The sequence below is a fragment of the Heptranchias perlo genome, chromosome 22 (assembly GCF_035084215.1).
Source record: "Heptranchias perlo isolate sHepPer1 chromosome 22, sHepPer1.hap1, whole genome shotgun sequence".
NCBI classification, from domain to species: domain Eukaryota; kingdom Metazoa; phylum Chordata; class Chondrichthyes; order Hexanchiformes; family Hexanchidae; genus Heptranchias; species Heptranchias perlo.
The window spans coordinates 37,389,853-37,407,927 of record NC_090346.1 but is presented as its reverse complement, the minus strand read 5'-3'; the positions used below and the strand labels follow the sequence as shown (position 1 = coordinate 37,407,927).

Sequence of the window (18,075 nt, the reverse complement as noted above, 5' to 3'; positions counted from 1 at the left end):
ACTTTACATTAAAAATAAATGCCTCAACTTAAAATTGTAATGGCAGCAGAGAACCAAAAGGAACATCAAAGATGGTAACAAATACAACATACAGAGATGTTGAGTGAAAGAAAGACTTACTTGCATTTAAATAGTACCTACCACTATGACAAAAGCGGAGTCAATAGGGACAGTTTCTGAATTTTATGTTATACAATTTTGCTAGCCCATCCTATAGTTATTTAAGAATCTTTGGATGAGTCCCATCTGCCACCGAACGTATTCAGCTACCATCTACTAATGTTAAAGTTAAAGTTATAACGTCAATTGGGAGAACCCCCAAGGAAATTCTCAATGTCTATTTTCAGACTTTGTGTATTCACATGTAAACACTACAGTCCTGACCCATTCATACTCAGTAACATTTTCCTGACCAACATCTCTCCTTCAACCAACACTTCCAAAAATAGATTAACCAGTTTTGGGAGGGGAGGAATGGGGGGACGGGGAAAAATGGGGAAATGGAGGGGTGAAATAAGAGAGATGAGAGGGTACGATGGGGGAGAGGGAGATGGGGACAGGACGGTCAGAACAGGGGGAGAAAAGGAACAGAATGGAGGAGGAGAGGGAAAGAAGAGAGAGGAAAGGAGTGTGGGAGAGGAGTGGAGGAATAGGGGAGGAATGGGGGAACGAAGTGAGAGGAGAGCTGGTGTGAAAGAGAAGGGGGTGGGATGGGGGAGAGGAGCAGAGAAACAAGCGGGGGAACGGAGTTAGAAGCAGGGCGGAACAGGGGAGAGGAGAAAGGGAAAAAAGGAGGGGGAGGGGAACAAGGCAGCAGGAGGGTAGAGCAGAGGGGCATAGGCAAGGAGAGGTGGGAGTAGAGGGGGGAAGTGGAGAGGTTGAAGGGGGAAGAGACGTGGAAGGGAAATGAGAAGTGAGGGAGAGGACAGGGGAGATGTTACAGATGCAAAGCAATTTTAAAATGCTGGGTGCTTAAGAGCTGCAATCTGAAAGCATACTCCAATCTGCAAATCTCCCTTACCACAGAACAATTAAACTCTGAGCAGTGTTTACTTAGCATTTAGACTTTGTGATCTTAAAGGGACAGAGTACGTTTTAGGAGAATAACGCACTGTACATGACATAGTACTACACTACTATCATTGAAAATGACCGTACCATCGAATTTTTGAATTTGTGTAAGAATATGGTGTAAGACAAGCATGGTCAAGTATTCCATCTTGCATTTCATTTTAGCAAGAGGGTGGATGCTGGTGGGGTGGAGTTCTGTCTCTGTGAGAAGGACAACTTACAGAACAACCAAGAAATCATCGAAAGAATGCTGAGGCATTAGGATGATGAAAACAACTAAAGTCAGGAGATGGTCCGTACCTGATACAGGAGGTGGTTGGTAAAGACCACATACCTAAGACCCGATAACATTGAAAGGCTACCTAAACAGTAGACATGGCAGAGCCATGCAAGGCTGTGATTGGGTCTACACTCAGATAAAGGGGTCCTATGCATGAAAGGAACAAAGTGTCTATGCAACAGGGATAAGGGATGAGGTAGCCAAGCTATCATGGCATGGCTCATCTCTGGTTGTTTAACACAGCTTGGGAACATAGGAACACGAGTAGGCCATTTACCCCTGCGAGTCTGTTCCACCATTCAGTGAGATCATGGCTGATCTGTGACTTAACTCCATATACCCACCTTAGCCCCCTATCCTTTCATACCTTTAGTTAACAAAAATCTATCAATCTCAGACTTAAAATTAACAACTGAGGTAGCATTAACTGCCATTTGCGGAAGAGTTCCAAACTTCTACCATCCTTTGCATGTAGAAGTGTTTCTTAACTTCACTCCTGAAAGTCCTGGCTCTAATTTTTAGGCTATGTCCCCTAGTCCTAGACTCCCCAACCAATGGAAATAGTTTCTCTCTATCTACCTTATCAATTCCCCTTAATATCTTGAAAACTTCAATCAAATCACCCCTTAATCTTCTAAATTCCAGGGAATACAACCTTAGTTTGTGTAATTTCTCCTCGTAATTTAATGCCTGGAGTTCAGGTATCATTCTAGTAAATCTACGCTACCTTCCCTCCAAGACAATATATCCTTCCTGAGGTGCGGTGCCCAGAACTGAACACAGTACTCCAGATATAGTCTAACCAGGGTTTTATATAGCTGTAGCATAACTTCTACCTCCTTGTATTCTAATCTTCTAGATATAAAGGCCAGCATTCTATTGGCCATTTTGATTATTTTCTGTATATGTCCATGACATTTTAATGATCTTTGTACATGGACCCCTAAATCTCTTTGGACCTCCACTGTTTCGAGCTTTTCACCATTTAGAAAATACTCTGATCTATTCTTTTTAGGTCCAAAGTAGATGACATCACTCTTGCCCACATTGAAATCCATTTGCCACAGTTTCGCCCATTCACTTAATGAGATCATGGCTGATCTGTATCCTTACTCCTTAGCATTATAGTTATAATACAACTGTCTTCAGGTTACATTAAATGGATCCCGGACTCAAGATTGATCAGATCTGACCTCCATAGGCTGCCTGTGGCTATGGACTTCCAACTGTCCTCTCGAGAGTTCTAGCTTTTTGGAGGGACCATGCGCTATTTGGCTGCTTTGTTCTGCACTTAAGCATCGCTGTCTTTATCTCTTAGTTGTTAATAGTCAATTTATTAAAGCTTGTTGTTTATTAACCACTCCTGCCCGAAGCACGCGAAAGTTATTGTTGAAGGATTAACAACTCTTTTGTTGCATCAGTAACGGGAACAATCCACTTACAGTCTGCTATTTTTTGCAAAAACACAACACCCTTAGGACACATTAGAGTACATTATGGAGCACATGCCACTCTTGTAAAGCAACCTATTATTTTCAGTAATAGCAATTTTTGTCAAATAAAGCACTTTGTTTTGGAGTATCATTGCAAAATTAATATTCATTATTTAAATGTTTGCAATAGTCTGATATTGCTTTTCTCATTATCTGATCTTAGCAACTGTGGGAATTATTGCAAAAAGGTAATTAAATGAAAATAACTTATTGAATAAAAAGAGAATATCTTGAACTAATACTTTGAAGAATGCAGTGGCATGTCTCCACTCATTTAAAAAACTGCCAATATGGATGCCTGATGGCATACTGTACCACAGCTGTGTAATGAAGATTGATGAGTGCAGCCCCCTGCCATCCTCATGGAGCCTGAGCAAAAGTGAAGCACATTCAAAAGCAGAGGAAAAATAAATAATCTTCATTCACTTCATAAGCATCGATGAAGCTCTAGAACCTATTCAATCTTTCACTGAAGAATGGCATGTAGAAGGCTGTTATGGGATCAACTATAAAGATAAAAACAAAAAGAATTAATATAGAATTAAATCAGTTTGCAACTCACTGTTTTTCTTTATTCAAATACCATCACAAGTTAGACATTTGTATAATTTATCTCTCTATCTGGCAATGCAAGGTAATAATTATACCCACTGCAAGGTGGAAATATTGTATGGATTATTGAAGCATGAAACCCCTTGAAGTAAAATTGTTTTAGAAACAAATAATCGCTAATAGTACAGAAAGTGTTTTAAAAATAATCTTCGACTACTCTGTCCCTAAACCAACGATAAGGATGTAACTTAACATCCTGTAAACTTGCCACTTATCGTACATGGGTGACACTCAAACCAGCGCTCGCGACCGCAACAATAAAATCACGCGGCCTAGATGAGTCCGTGTTTCATTTATTCACAGGGTGTAGGAGGCTGCAGCTCCTGTTCCAGGGGGCTGCTCCTCAAGTTTTGGCTGCCTTTCAGTCCCACTCTCCTGATCTTTGGCCACCCGGTGAGGAGGGGGGCGGGCAGGTCGGGAGCAGTCCTCATGGGCCTGCTCCTGGGCCTGTCCAAGGTGGTATCCACAGGTCCAGGTTAGACGCGGCCCGTGGGGGCGGTTGCTCTGACTGTCTGCGTCTCTTCCACGGCATTCTCCGTGCCCAGGTGGCCCTGGAGAGGGAGCACACGGTGTCTGCCGGTACGCTTGAGGCTTTCCGCGACCGGTGGGCACCGCAGGGACTGGAGTGCATCCCGGATCGATGTAATAAAATTATTATTTGACACTTACATTGGTTTTATTTGCTGCACATAAAAACACACCCTAAACCCCCCCTTCTTATAAAAGGGGGACCTAAAACACAAAATAAAAGTCCCACTCTCCTGATCTTTAGCCACCCGGTGAGGAGGGGGGGGCGGGCAGGTCGGGGGGATATCCTCATGGGCCTGCTCCTGGGCCTGTCCAAGTTGGCTATCCACAGGTCCGGGTTAGAAACGGCCCGTGGGGGGGCGGTCGCTCCGACTGTCTGCGTCTCTTCCGCGGCATTCTCCGCGCCCAGGTGGCCCTGGAGAGGGAGCACACGATGTCTGCTGGTACGCTCGAGGCTTTCCGCGACCGGTGGGCACCGCAGGGGCTGGATTGCATCCTGGATCCTCATAATAAAATTATTATTTGACACGTATTTTGTTTTTTTTTGATTTGCCGCGCAAAAGAAAGAAACAAAACAAAATCACGTGAGCACAATCAGGTGATGTTATCTGCACAGAGTGTAGCAAGCTGAAAGTCAGCGACACAAGTACGCGTGCGTGTGAGATATTGGAAGGACCCAGCTAGTTGGGGAGTGAAGTCCGTCACCCGAGCTGTGTCTGGGGAGAAGCCGATACTCCAATATGACCCAGCCAGCAGAAAGAGGTAATAATTAAAGGGCAAATGGGATTTTATATGTATTTGTGACGGCTGGAGATTTTGTAGCTTCGAAGTACACAGCACTTTGATCGAAGTTCTTTTTTTAAATAAACCCGGTCGGAGACACAAGGGTTGCCCCAGTTTCATCAGAAAAAGAAGAAATCTTAACAGAATTTTTTTTAGAGGCACGTAAACAATAAACACCCAAAGGAAACTTATTAAATTAAATCACAGTGTTGTCTTCTCTTACTTTTTAATTTGTTGCAGATTTTGAAGATATGGGGGCAGGGTGGGAAGCCGAATGGCCTGTTTCTGTGCTGTAGATTTTATGTAAAAGTATATAAAACGTGCAACAAAGTTGTGTTCATACAATAGTCTTTTCGTGTGTGTGTGCGCGCGCGCGGGTTATGACGATCTCGGGCTCATTGATGTCAGTCGCTCCCTTAAGCAGTCTGAGCACCGACTTTTTGATGGAAGTTGCGACCCATTGACCTATATCTATCTACTTGTGTGGTGGTGGTGGGATCTAGGAGTGTAACAGTGAAACTCCCTTGTTATCTGGAGTGGATTTCTGTGTCTTGCACGCAGGCACTCCTTCAATCTGTCCGAGGTAATACTGGGTAAGGTAAAGTTTGGTTTGAATTGTAAACTGCTTTATTACACAGTGGGTAAAATACACAGAACAGTGAGATTGATTAGTTGTTTGCTACAATTGGTACAACTACAGGAGCGCTAACCCACTCCATTGGGTCATCTAACTCAATTTGAAAGCATAATCTCCCTGTACTTTGTCCTAGTGCCAGAGCAACTGTTCAGTCCCTTTGCAGACTTCTGCTTGACTTATGTATGTAGAATATACAGCACAGAAACAGGCCATTTGGCCCAACTGGTGTATGCTGGTATTTATGCTTCACATGAGCCTCTGCCTTTCCCTCTTCATCTTACTCTATCAGCATAACCTTCTATTCCTTTTTCCCTCATGTGTTTATCTAGCTTTCCCTTAAATGCATCTGTGCTATTCACCTAAACTACTCCTTGTGGTAGTGGGTTCCATATTCTAACCTCATTGCTCTGATTCTTAAAAGCCCCTCTCAGCTTCCATAGAATTAAATAAAAACTAACAACAAGGTGCAAAATGTCCTGAATAACCAGACATGGCTAGCAAATTGTCCATTGTTTTGGTTTGCAACAAGTTCCTTCCTTCCATTGTAAATACCATTTATCTGCCTGCTGATCACCAACTCAGCATGGGACAGTCTTGGGAAGCTAACCTCTTCAGGCAAACTTTTGGTTTTAAAAAAAATACAATTTAACATAGATCATGTCCAAATCCTTTCTGTGATTAAAATGGCCAAAGAATTGCAAATGACAATAACCCTCTACCAATCAACAAAATAGTGCCTTTAATGTAACATATGTCAAACTGCTTAACACTTGGAAGTTAGACCTAAGCATGAGTATGAATAGGTGGAAGATGGTGAGGGAGCTATTGAAGAAGTAGGTTTTTGAATTTGATGAGAAGTCTCTGAAGGTGGAGGGGCTTAGACCAGAATTGGAAGAATGGAGGGACATGGGGCTGGAGGAAGACGAAGAAGTGAAGACGTGGAGGAATTTGAATGTGAGGATCTTGAAATTGCTGCGCATAAGGAATAAGGAGCTGATGGAGATTGGCAAGAATAGGGAAGGTAGGTGAGTAGAATTTTGTACCGGGTAGGATAGTGGTGGTGGTCTGAATGAATTGGAGTCAATGTAGAATGGAGCTTGGGAGGCCAGTTTTGGAAAAGTCAAGTCTGGAGGCGATTGAAAAGCATGGGTGAGGTTTTTGCCAGCAGTGGGGTAAGGTAGGGATGGAGATAGGTGGAAATAAGCAGTCTTGATGGATTTGAAGTGACGTTCAGTGTCAAACAGAACACTGATATTATGCACTGTAGGATTGAGTTTAAAGGCAGCATGGGACTGGGGTTATGACGCAGAGTTTCAGGTAAGGGCCAAAGAGAATGGCTTCAGCTTTGCCACTGTTGAACTTCAGTACATTTTGGCACATCCACAGCTTGATGTCGGTCGCACAGTATTGTAAAATCATTTCTAAAATCTTAAATGCTCTTTACATATCGTGATAAAATTGCTTGCAATTGCTCTACTGCTCAGCAGTGATGTGGTGTTTGATTAGTCTTTACCTTATTTTACTGTATATGAATTGATTCATTGTTTCTCTCTCAGTTCATACTGTTTATTTTTTCCTTCTTTGTAGCCTACTACAGGTTTGTGGTGCTGTTTTTCAACTGTCTACTGACTTTTGGCCCCTATTTCTGCTTTGACATTCCCAGTGTGCTTCAGGAGCAGCTCCAGGGGGTAAGTACAGAATTGCCCAGGGGAAGAAAATGTTGTCTGTTCAGTCCCAAGGTTATGTAAGTAATCTGGCAATATTAGACTCTGACCTTCAGCCCAAGGAACACCAGTCTATTGTACTGTGGCAGTAGTATTCTGGATATATACAGTGTGCTTGGTCAGCATTTCATAGACTTGCTCAATTTAAAAATCTCTACCTTTTTTGAACTTGTTCTTTGTGCAGCAATGAATTCCTCCTCTATTCCCTCCTCAGGTCAAACATCATCATTAGCTGAGCAAGTGGATAGATGATGCGGCTTTTGAGCTAACTGGGATGCATGACAGCCATCTAAGGACAATTTCTGCACTATTTCTCTCCCCACAGCCAGTGGATTGAATATGATCCTCTATTGGCATGGTGCTATGGGTTGATGGTTCTCAATTATCCAAATTAATTCTTCAGTCAGCCAGGAAAGTAGGATCAGTGGATATAAATAGTGAAAAGCAAACAAAACCTTTTGGGGAAGAACTTCTTCATTCAGAGTGATAAGGTAGTAACCTCTGGATTATCATAGAATCATAGAATCATAGAAGTTACAACATGGAAACAGGCCCTTCGGCCCAACATGTCCATGTCGCCCAGTTTATACCACTAAGCTAGTCCCAATTGCCTGCACTTGGCCCATATCCCTCTATACCCATCTTACCCATGTAACTGTCCAAATGCTTTTTAAAAGACAAAATTGTACCCGCCTCTACTACTGCCTCTGGCAGCTCGTTCCAGACACTCACCACCCTTTGAGTGAAAAAATTGCCCCTCTGGACCCTTTTGTATCTCTCCCCTCTCACCTTAAATCTATGCCCCCTCGTTATAGACTCCCCTACCTTTGGGAAAAGATTTTGACTATCGACCTTATCTATGCCCCTCGTTATTTTATAGACTTCTATAAGATCACCCCTTAACCTCCTACTCTCCAGGGAAAAAAGTCCCAGTCTGTCTAACCTCTCCCTGTAAGTCAAACCATCAAGTCCCGGTAGCATCCTAGTAAATCTTTTCTGCACTCTTTCTAGTTTAATAATATCCTTTCTATAATAGGGTGACCAGAACTGTACACAGTACTCCAAGTGTGGCCTCACCAATGCCCTGTACAACTTCAACAAGACATCCCAACTCCTGCATTCAATGTTCTGACCAATGAAACCAAGCATGCCGAATGCCTTCTTCACCACCCTATCCACCTGTGACTCCACTTTCAAGGAGCTATGAACCTGTACTCCTAGATCTCTTTGTTCTATAACTCTCCCCAACGCCCTACCATTAACGGAGTAGGTCCTGGCCCGATTCGATCTCCCAAAATGCATCACCTCACATTTATCTAAATTAAACTCCATCTGCCATTCATCGGCCCACTGGCCCAATTTATCAAGATCCCGTTGCAATCCTAGATAACCTTCTTCACTGTCCACAATGCCACCAATCTTGGTGTCATCTGCAAACTTACTAACCATGCCTCCTAAATTCTCATCCAAATCATTAATATAAATAACAAATAACAGCGGACCCAGCACCGATCCCTGAGGCACACCGCTGGACACAGGCATCCAGTTTGAAAAACAACCCTCTACAACCACCCTCTGTCTTCTGTCGTCAAGCCAATTTTGTATCCAATTGGCTACCTCACCTTGGATCCCATGAGATTTAACCTTATGTAACAACCTACCATGCGGTACCTTGTCAAATGCTTTGCTGAAGTCCATGTAGACCACGTCTACTGCACAGCCCTCATCTTTCTTCTTGGTTACCCCTTCAAAAAACTCAATCAGCCACGCGCTAGTGAGTATAGAAATAGGAGGATAGAGCAGATGAATGCGTGGCTGGAGAGATGGTGCGCGAGTGAGGGCTTTAGATTGCTAGAGCATTGGGACTGTTGTACCTCAACAGAGCTGGGACCAATGTCCTTGCGGGAAGGTTAACTAGTGCTGTGGGGGACGGTTTAAACTAAATTGGCAGGGGGATGGGCACCAGGATGTAGCATTGGAAAAGAGAAACAAGGTGCACAAAGGATTGGGAGAGACAGATAGCACTGGAGTAAGAAATAGTATGGTATTAGGTGGGATCAGACTAAGAGGGAATACAAGAAGGTCTAAGATGGGTTGACAGTGCATGCGTGTAAACGCACAAAGCTTGGTAAATAAGGTTGGTGAGCTGCAGGCGCAAAAGCCACGTGGGAATTTGATGTTGTGGCAATAATGGAGACCTGACTCAAAAAAGGGCAGGACTGGGTACTAAATATTCCTGGAAAGATAGGGAAGGAAAGAAAGGAGGAGGAGGGTGGGGGTGGTGGCAGTATTGATTAAGGAGAATATTGCAGTGCTGGAGAGGATGTTCTGGAGGGGTCAAGCACAGAATCTGTTAGAGTTAAGAAACAATAGAGGTGCCATTACACTACTGGGTGTATTCTATAGGCTACCAACTAGTGGGAAGGATACAGAGGAGCAAATTTGCAGTGAAATTAGAGAAGTGCAAGAGCCATAGAGCAGTGATAATGAGGGACTTCAATTATCCTAATATAGACTGGGATAGTAATAGTGTAAAAGGCAGAGAAGGGGAAGAATTTCTGAAGTGTGTTCAGGAGAACTTTCTTGATCAGTACGTTTCCGGCCCAACGAGGAAGGAGGCATTGCTGGATCTAGTTCTGGGGAATGAGTTGGGTCAAATGGAGCAAGTGTCAGTAGGGGAACATTTAGGGAACAGTGATCATAGTATCATAAAGTTTAGATTAGCTATGGAAAAGGACAAGGAGCACTCTAGAGTAAAAATACTTAATTGGAGTAGGGTCATTTTCGGTGGGTTGAGAACGGATCTGGCCCGGGTAAATTGGAATCAAAGATTGTCAGGCAAAACTGTAAATGAACAATGGGCGGCCTTTAAAGAGGAGATGGGTCGGATACAGTCTAAGTACATTCCAACGAGAGGGAAAGGTAGGGCAACTAAAACCAGAGCTTCCTGGATGACTGAAGAGATAAAGAGTGAAATGAAGCAGAAAAAGGGGGCGTATGACAGATGTCAGGTTAATAATACAAGTGAGAACCAGGCTGAATATAGAAAGTTCAGAGGGGAAGTGAAAAGGAAATAAGAGGGGCAAAGAGAGAGTATGAGAATAGACTGGCAACTAAAATAAAAGGGAACCCAAAAGTCTTCTATAGGCATGTAAATGGGCAGTAAGAGGAGGGGTGGGACCGATTTAGGGATGAAAAAGGAGATCTGTGCATGAAGGCAGAGGGCATGGCTGAGGCACGAAATGAGTACTTTGCATCTGTCTTTACCAAGGAAGAAGATGCTGCCAAAGACACAGGGAAAGAGGAGGTAGTTGAAATACTGGATGGGCTAAAAAATTGATAGAGATACTAGAAAGGCTGGCTGTACATAAAGTAGATAAGTCACCCGGTCCGGATGGGATGCATCCTAGGTTGCTGAGGGAAGAAAAGGTGGAAATTGTGGAGGTACTGCCCATAATCTTCCAATCATCCTTAGATACAGGGGTGGTGCCAGAGGACTGGAGAATTGCAAATGTTACACCCTTGTTCAAAAAATGGTGTAAGGATAAACCCAGCAACTACAGGCCAGTCAGTTCAACCTCAGTGGTGGGGAAACTTTTAGAAATGATAATCTGGTACAAAGTTAACAGTCACTTGGACAACTGTGGATTAATTAAGGAAAGCCAGCACAGATTTATTAAAGGCAAATCTGTTTAACTAACTTGATTGAGTTTTTGATGAGGTAACAGAGAGGGTTGATGAGGGCAGTGCGGTTGATGTGTTGTATATGGACTTCCAAAAGACGTTTGATAAAGTGCCGCATAATAGGCTTGTCAGCAAAGTTGAAGCGCATGGAATAAAGGGGGCAGTGGCAGCATGGATACGAAATTGGCTCAGTGACAGGAAATAGAGAGTAGTGAACGGTTGTTTTTCGGACTGGAGGAAGATATACAGAGGTGTTCCTCGGGTCAGTACTACGACCACTGCTTTTCTTGATATATATTAATGACTTGGACTTGGGTGTACAGGGCACAATTTCAAAATTTGCAAATGGCACAAAACTTGGAAGTGTAGTGAACAGTGAAGAGGATAGTGATAGACTTCAGGAGGACATGGACAGGCTGGTGGAATGGGTGGAGATGTGGCAGATGAAATTTAATGCAGAGAAGTGCAAAGTGATACATTTCGGTAGGAAGAACGAGAGGCAATATAAACTAAAGGGTACAATTCTATAGGGGGCGCAGGAACAGAGACCCCTAGGGGTATATGTGCACAGGTTGTTGAAGGTGGCAGGTTGAGAAAGCAGTTAAAAAAGCATATGGGATCCTGGCCTTTATAAATAGATGTAAGGAATCTTACCACACCAGGTTATAGTCCAACAATTTTATTTTAAAATAACAAGCTTTCGGAGATTATCCCCTTCGTCAGGTGCCTTACCAGCTAGGCATTCAGGGAGCTTTGGATTTCCTACAACTAGATCTCCAAATCTCCTCCGTGACTGGCATGACTCTGCCCCGGTGGTGAAATTCATGACTGCCGTAAACATCTATGTCACTGACTTCTTTCAGGCTGACACCAGTCAGATTAACCAGTGTGCAGTTCACTGCTGCTTACGTCAAGTCAATGATGCATTGTTTACCCCTTCACCTGACGAAGGGGATAATCTCCGAAAGCTTGTGATTTTAAAATAAAATTGTTGGACTATAACCTGGTGTTGTAAGATTCCTTACATTTGTCCACCCCAGTCCATCACTGGCATCTCCACATCATTTATAAATAGAGGCATAGAGTACAAAAGCAAGGAGGTTATGATGAACCTTTATAAAACACTGGTTCGGCCACAACTCGAGTAATGTGTCCAATTCTGGGCACCGCACTTTAGAAAGGATGTGAAGGCCTTAGAGAAGGTGCAGAAAAGATTTACTAGAATGGTTCCAGGGATGAAGGACTTTAGTTATGTGCATAGATTGGAGAAGCTGGGGTTGTACTTGAAGGCAAAAAATTTGCAGGGCTACGGGGAAAGGGTGGGGGAGTGGGACTCTCTTGCAGAGAGCCAGCACGGACTCGACAGGCCGAATGGCCTCCTTTTGTGCTATAACCATTCTATGATTCGATAAATATTAGGAATGACCTACTGGGTAGGATGGTAGACACAAAAGTATTGGGGTTATTCAAGATGCAGTGCATGCTGTTTTTGGAGTTGGGTATGAGCTATTCCCAAATTACTATGCTGCAATGTTGCATCTTATTTGGTTAGAGTGCACTGACTAGAGTTGTAGAAACCAGTCTATACAACTTCATGCACATTTGATGTTGCCCATTAGCCTTTCGTATCAGTGAGTTTCTTACAGGAATGTTATTAATTTTCACTGATTTCAAGTGACTATTAAAACAAAACAGTTATGTAGTAGACAATATCCACTATTTCAAATATCTTTCCCTCTCCCCTCCCTGTAAATTTAATGAGTTATTTTTTTGGATATTTAGAAGATTTTCAAAATTTCAGTTGTTGCTGGGATGGTTGCTGGGAAATTACTATTGATGCGAGGTGAATTAAGCCTGTCCCAATGGGGATTAGATGACTTTTTGGGGAGGATGGTTTGACATCCTGACTAGTTACAATGCCAGCGGTTAAGCAGCTAAGCTATGAAAAAATTGATGTAGTGCCTCCTGTTGTCTCTGCATAACAGTCTTATGGCCTCTGTCTTTCCAGAATCTCACTTGTCCCAATTCTACTGTGACCAATGGGACAACAGATTGTGTGGAGGGACTGGGGATGACCCCACAGCAGTATAACCTTCTCTACGCTATCTATGCATGGACGTGAGTAACCTCTACTAACATACACACTGTAAAACTGTCCTTTATCTTGTAATTTTTCTCTACAGTTCAAGCTGACGCCACTAAGTGGATTCCACTAAAGTAGTCCATTCCCAGCCACTCCTAGTCATAAAATTCAGTAAATGTGTCCAAACTAACTTTTAGTCTTGTCAAGCCAGAAATATGTTTATCAAGCTTATAGTAAATACTGTAGTGAGTTCTGTCCAGCTGAGCTAGTAGACTTAATACAGCAGCCTTGTCTAAGGAATTTCTTGTGACCACAACTTCCTCAGCCTTAAAGCAAATTCCCTTTCTTCTCATTGATCTTCCCTGAAGCATCTATTTGTACTAAGCTAATGAATTTGTGTGGACTATTAACTGGGTGCCCAATGACTTGATATTCCTTTTCTTTCTGATGCTTTATTAAACTTTCTTTACCTTCTTTCTCCCTTCTTCCATCGTCAAGGGATAATGTTCTATGGGCATTTGTTGCCCTTTGGTACTTTGCTCATTCTTCATGTATGAGCCCAGACAGTGAATATTGGTAGGCTGTTCAACCATGTGGGCATCATAGTTGACTCCAATCCGCCCTCACCTAAGCTGCATGTTCTCCCATGCACTTGCAATTTCCAGCGGTGGTTATTAGTTGGCAATTAGGAATGGGAACCTAGGCAGTGTTTTTTTTTCCTTTTCCCCCTAGCTCAAGGACTCTGTTGTCTTTCCCCTAATGTCACCCTCTGTGCAATTAGCGAAGTTAGTGGAGAATAGGAATCGAACCTGGGACTGTTTGGTCTTAATGGCTTAGTTACACATTGTCTTTTCCAACTGAGGCATCCTTTCTGGATTGATAAAGAACATGCTTTGTAAAATTAATGCTGTATGTGACCTTCTGGCTGAGGAAGTTGTGGTCACAAGAAATTCCATAGACAAGGCTGCTGTATTAAGTCTTCCAAGACTCAACTTTCATTGTTGCCATTAGTAGTTTTCATGCTGGTTTTAGGTGATTCTGATTACATACAGTAAGTTTACCTGAGTATCAGAATGGCACCCAATATTCTACTGGAACAGAAACACTAAACTCATTAACTACCATTTGCTTTGGCCTGTTGGACTGAGTAGAAAACAGGGGCTGAGTCTGAAGGCAGAGTCATCTTGGGCTGAGTCTGAAGGCAGTCATCCAACAGGGATTTGACATTGGTCCACCTTAACACCCCAATTGCTGGCCATGGGACCTCATTGGCAGAGACCGTAACGGTTGGCTTCTCTTCTCGGCTGCCCAGGTATAGTGGGATGCCGTAAAGATGGTGGGGATGAAATTGGTCTTCAACAGTCTAACTAAGTGCCAAGGAGAGGAGTGTGAAGGAAAGTTCCATTCCAGCATTAATGCCTTGAAGCGCACAAAATTCTTGGAAATGGTTTTTTGCACTTTATTTCTTATTTGTATTTTCTCTCCTGTAGCAATGCTGTGGTGGTGATACTGGCTGGTTTCCTCATAGACAAGCTGGGAAATGGCGGTGAGTCTGAAGAACAGCATGAACGTGGGAGTATAACCTGGAACACCTCAGCCTGGTAGAAGAGGATATTATGGATCCAAACTGGTGCTTCTCATTGTGAGGCTAATGTGTTCCAGATACGCATTGAATTCTTTATCAACCCCTGCAAATAGAAGATTGTAGCAGACTTTAAAGACAGAATTTCCACTCCCATGCAGTGGCAAACAAAATGAGGGGTCGGGGAAACCTGGGGCAGAATTTTACCTAACCGCTCAGTGTCCAGGGGCTGTAGGAGATTTGTGCTCTCCAGTCTCAACAGAGGCCTTAACTTATCCATTTGTGGCTTTTGAGCCTTGTAAATCTCGTCATTCACCCCAATAGCGCTACCTCATTGCTGGTCTCTCTCACCCAACACTTCCCATTCTTTGTAAAGTTGTGCTGGCTAACTTATTTGTATAACTTTTCTGACCTTGTGTTTTGGTCATTGTTGGGTTACTTGCATTGCATTACTCTGGTTGCCTGTTTTTCTTGCGTTACATTTTAATGTATCCTTTTATTTTTGTTTCTTTTCACCACCTACTATTTAAAGAAGTTTTACTGAGATTGCTAACAGTACGCTTTGCATTATATCGGCATTCCGTTGGGAATTTCTCTTCTCCTTGGAGTTGGAGGATGAGAAGTTCTACAGCCCTTATCAGAAGCCGGCGCGCCTGTGTCAGAAGAGAGCCCAGTAGGCACATACCTACCCAAGGAGTTACATGTATAGACTGCGCCACAGTTACTTGGACATGTCTGGAGGAGCTGTGTGTTTGCCACTTGTGCCTTACCAGCTAGGCATTCAGGGAGCTTTGGATTTCCTACAACTAGATCTCCAAATCTCCTCCGTGACTGGCATGACTCTGCCCCGGTGGTGAAATTCATGACTGCCGTAAACATCTATGTCACTGACTTCTTTCAGGCTGACACCAGTCAGATTAACCAGTGTGCAGTTCAATGCTGCTTGCATCAAGTCAATGATGCATTGTTTACCAGAGCCAAGAACTTTAAGGATGCTGACCATCAAAACAAAAGGACTCTTCACTTTTTCCAGAGTAGCTGGGTTCCAAACGTGCCAGAACTCGTTAATGGAACTCTTGTGTCTATATGGCTCCTTTCACCAATACACTGGCATTTATGAACAGTGTTAGATCAACTGAGTAGATTGATCTAAGTTATATAGGTTCAGATGCTGGAGACTTGTTGGTTTTATTAATATCAACAGAAAGTACAGGCAAGTCTATATACTTACAAGTAGGATCATCAAACTATTAATCGATCCAGGTGACTTTGTAGCATGGAATATCAAAGAATTACTAGAGCACTGAATGGTGGTGGAGAAAATGACACTGTATTGTGTGAAGTGAATGGGGCCTCAGGCTCTGCGTGGTCCAGTTGCTCATCAGCTTTCCATATGGAACTACAGTGGGAAGAAGCATATTTGAAATCTGTACGGCACTTTTTGCAACCCATTTCAGCATGATGAAATGCAATTTACCTGGTACTACATCCAGGGTGCCCCAGTGATCAATTCCTTGAGGGAAAAGACAATGCAAGAATGGCTACTGACCTGCAGTTACAGGTTGCCCCTCTCCACTAGGCTTCAGTTCTTCCAGGTGACTTAATGTTTCAGATTGGGTGGGTCCTCTCCAGCCACCAGCCTCTCACTTCTGTTGTGGGCCTCCTTTTCCCAAAATCATGAAGGGATTGGTGAAGTGCAGATTATTTAATGAGCACTGCCATAGCTATACAATTGGCCACTGTGCTTCCCAAAACAAGAGCACAAGAACATGCAACACGCAATTGGGTATTGGGAGAGTCTATAATGGCCCTTGCTGCCATCAGTGAAAGTTTTTTCTGGGAATGTGAAAGATCTAACGTGCATGAACCATGTGCCAGTGTTAGAGCAAAAGAGCCTGTAACCGACTGAAGCACTGAACTTGCATTCACCTCCTCCCATGCCGCCTTCCCATCACGGCCATTATTTTAATATTTCTAAGAATTCTGTGTTCTTCAAGATGAATGTTAATGCCGGAACGGAACTTTTTTTTCCCCCCCGTACACTTTTGGCACCCAGTGCCAGTGTGTAGCTGTCCCAAATCAGGTGTAATACAGCTTAAATGCAGGGTAACTTTCTGTCCCAGCAAAGTTCCTCCGTTCCAGCATCTACCTCAAAGGAAACTGGTATGTATGTATGTATGCATCCATCCCTCCCTCCCTCCCGGTCTATGCTGGTGTTAATGCTCCACATGAACCTCCTCACACTTTGCTTCAACGTATCCTTCTATTCCGTTCTCTCTCGTGTACTTATCTAGCTTCCCCTGAAATGCATCTGTGCTAATCGCCTCAACCACTCCATGTGATAGCGAGTTCGGCTTTGTCACCACTCTGTGTAAAGAAGTTTCTTCTGAATTATGGCCCCTACTTTTACACTCCCTTCACAGTGGAAACATCTTGTCTATGTCTACCCTATCGAACCTGTTCATAATTTTCAAGACCTCTATTAGGTCACCCATCAGTCTTTTTCCTAGGGAAATGAGTGGATAATTCCTTATGACGTTGACTCCTAGGGATAGGTTTTGACTTTATACGATAGTGTAAAACGGGTGATAGTGAATCAGCTGTCCATTTTATGTGTTTGAAGTCCATGGAAATAAGTCATGAGAGATGTAAAACGGATTGCCGATTCGCTATCACCCGTTTTACACTATCGCACAAAATTAAAATCTACCCTCTAGTGTGTAGTGTCTCCAAACCAGCTGCACTATATTGTTATATCTAAATAAAATGTAATTTTCTCTTAATATTTTGAGGTTTTTGGTATTACTCTTGCTCTGAATCAGTATAAAAACACAGGGTGTAATTTAAACTTTTGGCAAGAGCGTAAAATGGGCAATATCGGATTGGCGGGGCAGTTATACCCCTCTCCCAATTTCCTTTCTATTGACCTCAAGGAGAGGCGTATAATGTCCATTTTACACTATTGCCAAAAGTTAAAATTACCCTCAGAGTCCGGCTCGTTACCTTTCAGTTGAGCCACCTGTCCTACCAGACCCTTTCCCTAGTTTATCCATTAACTCTAAGAAATGCAGATTTTTAAACTGCTACACAAGTATTTGACCGTTTTCTCCCCTCAGAACCTCTCCTGTCCCGAAGGTGTCCTTGCAGGGTCACTGGTCCCTGGACCTTGAATGTTTGAAGATACTGTTCTCCAGGCACAGATCACTCTCTGGTACCTTAGTCAGTGTATTCATGTGTAGCAGGCTATTTAAATCATTGGGAATCGCAGACTAGCACAATCCTTTCTAGCCACCTGATATTTACATATGCAAACTTCGAGTAGAGATCTGGATCGGGATCAGAAGCTGAAGTCCTGGGGAGGTGTTGAGTGGAATCCTTTTATAATTTACATTTAGTGATCTGGTTATCATGGCTAAATGCAAGTTTATCAAATTTGTTGACTAGATTAAAGTGTTGGGGATATTTTTAACTTTTTTATTGCTGGGTGAAAAGCGGCGATAGTGAATCAGCTGCCCAATTTACATCCCGCCCGATTTTTTTTTTCTTTTCCAGTGAATTCAATTGAAAAGAATAAAATGGATGGCCAGTTTGCTATCGC

The 18,075-nt window shown here is 43.0% G+C and overlaps 1 protein-coding gene across 3 annotated transcripts in view; it reads left to right on the top strand.

Moving 5' to 3' along the window:
- Positions 1–4,650: 4,650 nt before the first annotated feature.
- Positions 4,651–18,075, top strand: part of mfsd1l (major facilitator superfamily domain containing 1-like) — a 36,055-nt gene continuing 22,630 nt past the window's right edge. For all 3 annotated transcript variants that reach the window (XM_068003291.1, XM_068003290.1, XM_068003292.1), the window contains exons 1-4: positions 4,651–4,746; positions 6,992–7,092; positions 12,821–12,930; positions 14,386–14,441. In XM_068003291.1, coding sequence (XP_067859392.1) covers positions 4,725–4,746; positions 6,992–7,092; positions 12,821–12,930; positions 14,386–14,441 — 289 coding nt within the window. In that variant the 5' untranslated portion in view covers positions 4,651–4,724. The remainder of the gene's footprint in view (positions 4,747–6,991; positions 7,093–12,820; positions 12,931–14,385; positions 14,442–18,075) is intronic.